Source organism: Microtus ochrogaster, chromosome 6 (assembly GCF_000317375.1).
Source record: "Microtus ochrogaster isolate Prairie Vole_2 chromosome 6, MicOch1.0, whole genome shotgun sequence".
NCBI lineage: Eukaryota > Metazoa > Chordata > Mammalia > Rodentia > Cricetidae > Microtus > Microtus ochrogaster.
The window spans coordinates 23,000,850-23,010,866 of NC_022013.1; the positions used below are offsets into that span (position 1 = coordinate 23,000,850).

At 45.4% G+C, this 10,017-nt stretch overlaps 2 protein-coding genes across 6 annotated transcripts in view; both read left to right on the forward strand.

Annotated features, from left to right (window-relative positions):
* Window positions 1-5,026, forward strand: part of Rbbp5 (RB binding protein 5, histone lysine methyltransferase complex subunit) — a 28,437-nt gene extending 23,411 nt beyond the window's left edge. For 3 of the 5 annotated variants that reach the window (XM_005348343.3, XM_005348345.3, XM_013346769.2), the window contains exon 14: window positions 3,145-5,026. In XM_005348343.3, the coding sequence (XP_005348400.1) occupies window positions 3,145-3,173 (29 nt within the window). In that variant the 3' untranslated portion in view covers window positions 3,174-5,026. The remainder of the gene's footprint in view (window positions 1-3,144) is intronic. The other 2 variants (XM_026779718.1, XM_026779719.1) reach the window with 1 other exon arrangement.
* Window positions 5,027-6,001: 975 nt separating this feature from the next.
* On the forward strand, window positions 6,002-8,023 carry Tmem81 (transmembrane protein 81). The gene has a single exon (XM_005348346.3). The coding sequence runs from the start codon at window positions 6,917-6,919 to the stop codon at window positions 7,703-7,705; it is 789 nt and encodes a 262-aa protein (XP_005348403.1). The 5' UTR covers window positions 6,002-6,916; the 3' UTR covers window positions 7,706-8,023.
* Window positions 8,024-10,017: the final 1,994 nt, after the last annotated feature.

Consider the following 10,017-nt stretch of genomic DNA (forward strand, 5'->3'; position numbering starts at 1 on the left):
CCCTCCAGTCCCCTCCAGTCCCCTCCAGTCCCCTCCAGTCCCTCCAGTCCCCTCCAGTCCCCTCCAGTCCCCTCCAGTCCCCTCCAGTCCTGCAGTGCCTCAGGATTGCATGCAGCGTGTGCTTCTCCATGCAACTATGTGTCCTTCTTCCCATGTCCTCCTTTCTTCTCTGGCCTTGGTTCATTGATATTTTCCTGAATGGAAATCTCCAGAGCAGATTAAATACCACAGTGCTAAGGATCAGCATGGTTAACAGTACCTCAGCAGGGATCTTGAGGCATAGTTCCAAGACTTTCAGAGGGTTTCCTGACAGTTGAGTATAGTTTGGAACTTTATGGGGCTGCAAATTTGTCAGTGGTGACACTAGATGTCCCAGATAATTCTAGAAATGTCACTCTCAGGATAAACTATCATGTTTTCTGTGTGAGATTCTTTGGTTGGGGTAAGGGCTTCTTTCAATAATACGGTGGTTTTTGGAGGATCCTGAGCAAGTAAAACCTGGACCTGCTGTTGATTTGCTTGTGGCCCTCCAGGGACTTCTGAGGAAAACTGGAATACTGATGCGCCAGAGATTTTCAGTAAAAGATAGTAGGTGGCCGTTGTTTTCCACCAGATGCTAAGAAATAAAACTCATTTAGAATGCTTATAGCAGAGATCTCTGAAAATTAGCCATGGTTTAGGGAAATAGGTCAGTGTTAGGATTTGTGTAGTATGTTCAGGGCCCTGGGTTCTGCTCTCGGCACTGTAGAAATAAACCAGTCTACACTGGGGTGTGTTCAAGGTTCATTTCTGTGGACTCCCTTTAACTAGACAGCTTTTGCATTAGAGCCAAATTTTCGAAGGCAGAATTGTAGGGTTAAGCTGTGTTTTGCTCAAGCTGGATAAATGACAGCTGTTTATTAATATGTGCAACTGACCAATTGCTGCAGAATCCATTTTGTAAACCTTAATTGTTCTAACAAGAAACTGCCGTTATCTATTGTATGTTAGAACAAGAGATTGCAGATTTCAAGGGGCACGGGAGGGCAAATAGAACCACTCTTAATCTGGAATCTGGGGCTGCTGAAAATTCTTTGATTTCACACAGCGCATTAGTGTGACTGGCACAGGAGGCCGGCACTCATGAGGAGTGTGTGTGTGGAGGGAAGCCTGGTAAGGGTAAGCCTGAGTTGGGGACTCTCTAGGGACAGGCCTGCTTTGCCATTGTCTAATATCTCTGTTTCTGTTACCTTAACTCTTCTGAGCTTGAGGTGAGAACACAAGCTCCGTTTTCCTTGTTACCCAAGACCTAAGGTTCCTCAGCAGTAAACCTCATCAGCAAAATGCCACAAAGGACTGGTTTATCACATAATACAATATCCCCTTGCCCCTATGGTAGACACCAGTGCCTTGATGTATAACCTGGATCTGTGGGAGGTGACAAGGCCAAAGTGGGCAGAAGAGCTGCTTTTTCAGAATCGGGCACTATGCAGATTGCCCTACCTTGGGACCACTCTGCAGCAGCGCTTGCCTTCTGGAGCTCCGCCCCCTAATCCCTTACAGCAGCCTTGGTCTTAGCTACCCAATAGTGAGTGAACTCTACATCTGTCCTCCTCCTCTTCCTCCTGTCTTAGAAATGGTCACACAGAGGCTAATTTAAGGATCCTGCTATCTCATTCTGTGGGACCCTCCTAGCTGACAGTGAAGGATTGGAAACCATGTAGAATGTTCTCTTTGGCCATCCTGAATTAGCCTCCTACTGGGAGAGACCAAAACTAGTTGTTTATTTTAAGCTGAATTTTTCTTAATATTATACTTCTGGAGATTTCCTGTATGATGCAACTAAATATTGTTTCCATGGGCAGATGCTGCAGGCCTTTGTCGAGCTGTTTTCTTGTATATTACTTTGCTAATAGTATTGCTTGCTTTGATTTCAGTTTGTTGCCTAATGCCTGAGTAAGCCTGTATGTGTGACTATGCACGCACATCTTACATGAGAATGGGGGTAGTGTAGAATCTGTTTTGTACAGTAGAAGGGGCTCGTTTGTTGTCTTGAGTGCCTATTAAAGATGTTGATTTATGATCAAACCACTTTTCTCCATCATGATTAATGGTTAAAATGGTGGTGGTGCTGTGTTAATTTGTAAACTGAAAATTTAGTCAACATACCTCTGGGAGCAGTCAGTGAGACCAGCGTGAAAGAAGTAAATTAACTGAGTCTAGTAGACTGTGTTCTGTTATCTATAGTTTTAAATCAGCTCAGGAAATTCCTTATATTTTATATTGAAGGAGATTTGAAAAATATGTTTGTCAAATACAAACATCTTTGGAAATTACAGTTTTACTTTTCACAGTGTAGCATTCAGTAGAGAAGCTTGTATCTTGTGCTCATTTCAGTCTGTTCTCAGCAAATGTGAGTATATTTTTATTGCCAGTTTTCATTTTTATTAGAGGTTCATTTAAAAAATAACATTCAAAGCAACTTTGTGAATGAGTACTTTTCTTTCATTACTTATGCAGTTAATTTTCACCATTTCACAACTCCAAGCATCATGTAATCCTTCACTTAAATTCCATCCAGGAGGCTTTCTTCATCTTGTTCTCTTTTTATACTTCCTAGTTAATATTTCACAGCAGCCATTTAAAGATGCCCTCACAAGTCGAGCGGCTTCTGTGGAGTCATCAGGGAAGTGCTGATGTGATCTTACTATTTAGATTTTATTCACTTACCAGTTCTTGATGCATGGAAACACAGATAGTAGCTTTTATCAATGGTGCACGTTATCTGGGTTCCAAACTGATACAAATGTCACGTAAGGAACAGTGGGGCTGGGACAGGGATGTCTGTTCACTCTTGGTCTTTAGTGACTGGTTAATTAGTCTACTATATGAAAGAGTGAAAGGGTCGGTCCCCTGGGGTTTGTCTCTTGTGATCACCCGAGAGCCTGGTTTTCAGCAGTTACATAGAGGCTCATGCATTCACACTCTCTGCACACACATCGGGACAGTACTGAAACAGTATTGGGTGAGGACTTGGGTTTAGAGTGACAGTTGCTTCTATGAAGAGTGACAGGGAACTGGGTTATGCACTTTCTTCAGATGGGACATTCTTGCCCATGTGTGCCTGTGACACTAAAGGAAACCTCTCCTGTCTCATCTCTTTAGCAGGAGGAGCAATCTCAGAACTGCTATGAAGACGGTGAAGCTGCGTTCTCCTCACGTTGTCGTCAGGTAGCCTTTGGACAGTGTGGCCAGTCATTTGAGATTGGCTTGAATTGAAAACAAAGGCCTTTCCTCCTGCCCAGGAGGTGGGAGGAGTGGATTTTATGTTTGAACGAAGAAGTGAATTATGGAAGAAGAGCACAGGTCCCTGCCTTCCCTTTCAAGCGTAAGTCCAAGTAGGCTCTCAGGAATGAGGATGCATGAAGACGTCAGATCTGACTCACTTCAACGTCACACTTGGTTGTGTTGCTGGTGGAAATGCCCATGTTTTGTTCAGCTAACTATTGAAGTCACATCCTTTGGACATGTCATTTCCTATCTCCTGTTGCCTTCCATCCTCAGTGCATGTCCTTGAGAGATTTTATTCTTTTCTGAAATTTTGCTACCAGTATCCTAGGAAAACTGATGCATTTTTCTGTTGCTTTCATAACTTCACCTCCCAGATGCTTCCTGTATTTCTATATTGTGTATAAAGGTTGTACAGAGAAGCGAGTGCTTGAAAGATTTTAAATTGGCAGAAAAGGAAGGAAGCTAGGAGGCCCTGTCGTTGTGTCTCACCACCTTTCGCTCAGGGGCTGGGCTCTTAGGGAATCCGGGGCTTCCCTTGCTTTGCATGTTTTCCAGTATCAGATCTGTCTGAATAATCATGGCTTTTGGATAGGATTAGTTTTATCCATCTCCAGCTAAGAATCAACAGTGGTTTGTCTATTACTTTACCTGTGTTGACTTCCAGAGTTAGAAACAAAGCAAGGTATTTTTCTCCACAAGCTTCTGTATCATGGGGGTGGGGCACCTGTGCGAGGACTGACGTGGAAACCCCCAAAATCAAAGCAGCAGCAGCTTCCTTCGAATCAAAGATGAGGTTCATTCGTTAAATCATTGCCTGTGGAGAACCTGTCCCCACCAGCCATCGTGTGTCTCTTCCTGGAGCCAGGCCCCCTGTGTTTTCATTCACTTCCTTTCTGTGAAAGGTTGCTTAGCTTTTTTACCCTTCTCTTTCTCGCTCTGGCTCTCTCTACATTTGCTGTTCTTTTAATAAAAATAGCAAATTGGATGGATGTGTACAATAAGTGTTTGAAATTTTTCTGAAAATCCAAAGTCAGGAAGCCAAGTGTGGAAAGGGTTAATTAGTAAGCTTTTGGCTTGCCATGGGTCATACTTTCTCAGCATTGAAAGGGGGTTAAATACTGTGCTAATTGTGAAATCTCTATCAGTTGGTGAAGGCTCCTTCAGATAGCCAAACCCGTTGATTACTTTATATTGTGGGGTGGAAGTGACAGTGGACACTGCAGGAAGTCCCCAGAGTCATTGCCGGTGCTGCTTCCTCGAGTGTGAGTGAGACCAATGGTTGTGATTGGTAAGTGGCTCACAGGACACATTTTTATTTGTGGATATTCCCTTCATATCGTGTCTCTCTGTACAGCACCCCACAGTAGTGTGCAAACCAATACAGGGATTTCTGCCTTCCCTGTGTGAAGGGGCTTGATTTCCTCCATCTGGATGCTGGTGCTGCGTCTGTTTCCATTACCTGGCTACTGAGACAATCAGCTCAGGCCTTGCCAGATTGTCTCTGACAGCAGCTCCTAATCATTATTTATACTTTTGGAATTTTTTGTCATTTCAAAAACCTTCTGTCTACTTTGAGCTAGGATTTTTGATTTGTGTAATATATGTATATTCTCTTTTCCTTTTTGTTGTTTGCCTGCCTCTCCATTTTGTTTCTTAAAATATTCTGTAGTTTTGTACAAGATGAGACTTAGCCTTGGGTACTTCTTGCTAAAGCTTTAATGCTTTATAAATAAAATGGGATGTTTATTAAACCACAGGTACAGATGTTTGTAAGATGCCTACCTTTGGAGCTCAGCAGCCACTTCGTTTTGTGGCTTATAGAATTTAAGTGTGGAGTTTAGATCTTCCTCTGGTCATTTGGGTCTGGAAAGGTCAGGCAGTTTGGATTTCTTCCTTTGTACAAACTAGAAATAAATGATTTGAGCTAAAAGCTGGTGTTAATTAATAAAAAAGGTCATCTTTTTAAACTCAGTACAAGCTTTGAAGAGGCCACAGTGCTAGGCATTCTGAGAGGTTACAGTAACATGTTCTGGAGGGTCTAGCCTTCCAAGGTCTTTGTTATCCTAAATATAGTTACACTCTTTCTCGATAGTCATTTTCTCTGATTAAGTAACTTTAACATCCATATTGGATATTCACTGTCTCATAAGAATAAGATGTCACAGAACTCTAGTTCCCTTGGGTCTTAAACTTCTTAAGGTTGCAACCCTTTAATACAGTTCATCTGTTGTGGTGACCCCTCTCCACCTTTAAATTATTTTTGTTGCTACTTTATAACTGTAATTTTGCTACTGTTATGAATCGTGATATACTCAGTATATCTGGTAAATGACCCCTGCAAAAGGGTCGTTCAGTACCCGAAGGAGTTGTGACCCACAGGTTGAGAACCACTGCTCTGGTGGTACTGTTTTAACAAATACCAAATCAGTCTACTTACTAATCATCCTGTCTTGTCGCTAAGAACCCATCTCTATCATCATAGTTGTTTCATAGCAACCTTCAGTGATGTAAACAAACAGTGAGCTCCTCTGTTCTGCAAGGTAAATAGAACATTCTAGAGTCAAGCAGCTTCAGCATCCTGGTTCCCTTGGGAAAGAGAGTACCTGGAACAAGACAGCTGCCTCTGGGCTGCCTCCGCCTCGGTCTCACTTGCTCCTTTGGAAGGGTGTGTTAGGTTAAATTTTCACACACACACCCTCTAATTCCTCTGTAGCTGAAAATGCCTGGAACTTCCGATCTTGTTGGGTGCTGGGATAAGGAATTTGCTGCCACATCCAGTTTGTGTGGTGCTGGGAATCAAACCTAGAGCTTCCTACACACCAGGCAATCACTCTGCCAGCACTCTGTTGAGCTGCTTCTTTTCTGTTAAGAGCAGCCGTCTCCTCCTGTAGCCCAGGCTGGCCTTGAATTTGCCAGCAACCCTGCCCCTAGCTTCCAGGTGTCATCACACCTTGCTTCCCAGTCCTTTAAAAGTTTTTATAAATGAAGGTAGTTGACACTGCGGGGGTGGGGGGAAGTGTTTTTAGTGCACTGTTCAAAGCGACCTTCCTGAAACTGGACAGGGCGATCTTAGCTTACAAAGAAAGAAAAATGGAAATTTGGGGAGTCAAGTCCAGAGTTATCTCTCAGCAGCTGTGGTTTAGGGACATTCTCAATAGAGAGTTCAAGGTATTCAGATGAACATTGCAACCCAGCCCCACCTCACCCCTCCCTTAAGACTGGTTTTTGTGTTTGGTCAGATTTTGTGTGGGACTTTGAAACTCTCCCACAGTTTGGGAGGGAGGGAAAGAGTTAGTTGACTCGTGCATTTGGGGTAATGTGGAGGTGGACTTCGGCTCCTGAGGTCTTTCACCTCTTTTGTTCTCAAGCCTGTGGGTGTAAACTCATTAGGAGGAAGTGACGAGGATGGCACCTGTGAGGATGGCCCTGGCAAGTGTAGTCAAACATCAGTAGTGTAAGTCTTTCCCTCTGCTTGTGCTCCCCTGGGAAGAAGGGCTGCACTTCTGTGCACACGCACGCATGTATCTGTTTTGCTGACAGCAATGCATCCTAATCTCTCAACGCTAAGGGTTATTTCAAGCTGGAGGATCTGTGTTACGGTGCAGTGTTTGTTTGGAATGCCTGCTGGTAACTTGCCTACTGAGACATGAAGACTGGGGCCCCTCGTCTTATCCTTGGGAGTCTGGTATTGATAACCCACCTGCCTTTGATGTTGACATCGCCTAAAACACTCGCCATCCCTGAGAAGTTACAGCAAGCTGTGGGGAGGGTCATTGTCAATGCCACGGCCTGCACTGTTACCTGTGGCCTTGGCTACAAGGAGGAGACTGTCTGCGAGGTGGGCCCTGATGGAGTGAGGAGGAAGTGCCAGTCCCAGCGTTTGGAGTGTCTGGCCAACTGGATCTGTGGGATGCTCCATTTCACCATTGTCCATGGGGAGGAGTTTGAGCTGAGCTGTCTCAGTGCAGACATCCTGGAGGTGGGACAGGAAGCTTTCCGCTTTACCTGGAAGCTTGCCCGGGGCATCATCTCTACTAATGATGAGGTTTTCAAACCCTTCCGAGCCAACTCTCACTTTCTGCGATTTCACCCCGCCTATGAGTACGACTCGGGAACATACCGATGTGATGTGCAGCTGCTCAGAAACTTGAGATTTGTCAAGAGGCTCTACTTTGGGCTGAGGGTCCTCCCTCCAAAGCTGGTAAACCTGAATTTCCATCAGTCCCTTACTGAGGACCAGAAGTTAGTTGATGCCGGCTGGGAAGTTAATCTGGACAACCATTCTAAGCCCCACCTACCAAAGTGGCAAAAGAAGGTGGCTTCAGCCTTGGGCATAGGGATTGCTTGTGGCGTGGTTGGCGGCGTGCTAGTGAGCATTGCTGTCCACTGCGTGCTGAAGAGGATCGATGACCACAACAGCCTTAGTAGCCTGTAACCTTTCAGCCAGCCTATACATGAGTGTGGCAAGAGAGGCCTCTCAGAGCCATAGGTTGGCTAGGAGGCTTGGAGGATGCGGCTTCTTCCCCATACCACTGTGCAGGGCAGTAGGTTTTCTCATACTGGCTGCTCAGGAGACCCACTGCAGGTTTTGCTTCTCTTCCTAGGTGAGTTGTGTCTTCCAAGCTTGCTTTCCTCTCCACACCGCACGGTGTGTGTGCCGTCACCTCCACTCCACCTCTGAACAGTGTGTATGGACCAGAATGTACTATTAGCAGATTGGGTGGAAACTTTATTTTTGTTCAATAAAAACAGTTCACAGTAATGTATGGCAACTTAACCCTTTGTTATTTTATTTAAGGTTTCTCACATGTAGAAACTGTCCCACAGTTGGCCTGGTTCTCATTTTCCTTGGGTTTCCTACAGCATGCTTGGGACAGATTGCTTTGTATTGGCTGCCTGTGTGTTATAAAGGTGAGCAGTGACACCTGACCCAGCTGATAGACATCTTAGTGTTAATAGGTTCCCCGCCCTCCCTGTCCTCCCCAGATGGCCCTCTGAGCTCAGTCAGTATCAAATTGAATGTCCTGTTCATTGCAACAATCCTTTGTCTTGCTCCTCCTCTTTGCACTATCTATACCTAGGGTTTGTGTTCTTGGAAAGGCCAAGTGTACTGGTTTCTTACAGCCACCAAGATCCTCAGGGGAAGACCATTGCTTCGTTTTCCCCTTAGGAAATCCAGTCTTAAGGCTCTTGAGGATCATTTAGACAGAGTCTGAGATAATCGGCCTATGGAACCCTTGGGGCCAGCTGAGAGCGAGATAGCATTTCTTCTCCCCTTAGTCTACCTGCAGGAGTGGCAGAGTCCTGAGGCCCTGCTCAGTAACAGAGGGCCGGGCTGCCGTTTAGTCCCAGAGAAAATCACATAAAGAGTCTACATTAGATATAAACTGATTGGCCCATTAGCTCAGGCTGGTATATGTTATAAGAGCTAATACGTAGTGGGGCGAGTCACATCTTGCTTCTTCCATGGTCTGGGCAGGACTGGGAAAGAGCTTCCTTCCCAGAATACTCCTGTTGTCATCGCCCGACCTCTACTTCCTGTCTGGTTTTCCCGCCTATACTTCCTGCCTGGCTAATGGCCAATCAGCATTTATTTAAATCATGATTGACAGAATACAGACAATTCTCCGGCACCATTGCTCTCTTTGGTAGCTGTGCCAGAGTCACCTGGATAGCTCTGAATACTAAACATTCCTCAGCCCCAGCCCTGGGACGCTAATTCAGTTCAAGTTCTGAGCAAAGGATGACTAATGTTTACTTTTAACTTTACAGGATCTAGTGACTACCTATATTAGTTACATTTCTGTTGCTGTGCTAAAACACCACAAAACGGGCAACTTAGAGAAAAAGTTTATTTGGGGTTTACAGTCCAAGGGGGACAGAGTCCTGATAGCAGAAGTAACTGCAGTGGGGGCTAAAGCGGCAGAGAGAGAGAGAGAGAGAGAGAGAGAGAGAGAGAGAGAGAGAGAGAGAGAGAGACCTCAAAGCCCATCCCCAGTGACATACTTCCTCCATCAAGGTCACACTTATCCTTTCCAAACAGCCACTGAGTACGAGATGTTTGAGACTTAAGGAGGACGGCTCACTCAAACCTACACACCACCCACAGACTGCCCAGATTCATCAGTTCTTAACCTTTTCTCATAAGAATCCAAAGTGTATATTGATATTGTAGAATCACTTGAAAACTAGACAAACAGATGACTATTTCTTGCCTCTGTGTGTGTGTGTGTGTGTGTGTGTGTGTGTGTGTGTGTGTGTGTGTGTGTGTGAGCGAGCGCGTGGTGTAGAGGCCAAAGGTCAACCTTGGTTGTTCTTCAGATGGCATCCACTGTGGGTTTTTGTTTCTTTTGTTGTTTATTTTTGAGACAGGGTCTTTTGCTGAGACACGGGGCTCACAGATGAGGCGAGGCTAGCTGGCCACTGGGCCATAGGGATCCACCTGTCTCTGCTTCCCCAGTGCTGGGATTATCAGTGTGCATCCCCATACCTCCCCAGTGCTGGGATTCCCAGTGTGCATCCCCATACCTCCCCAGTGCTGGGATTCCCAATGTGCGTCCCCCGACCTCCCCAGTACCGGGATTCCCAGTGTGCGTCCCCCTACCTCCCCAGTGCTGGGATTCCCAGTGTGCGTCCCCGTACCCAGATTTTCATGTCCTCAGGGCCTTGCGCATGTGCAGCAGTCGCTTTGCCAACTGAGCAGTTGCTGGTCCTCCACCCGGCTTCCGTCCAGTTTTCATTTTCAAA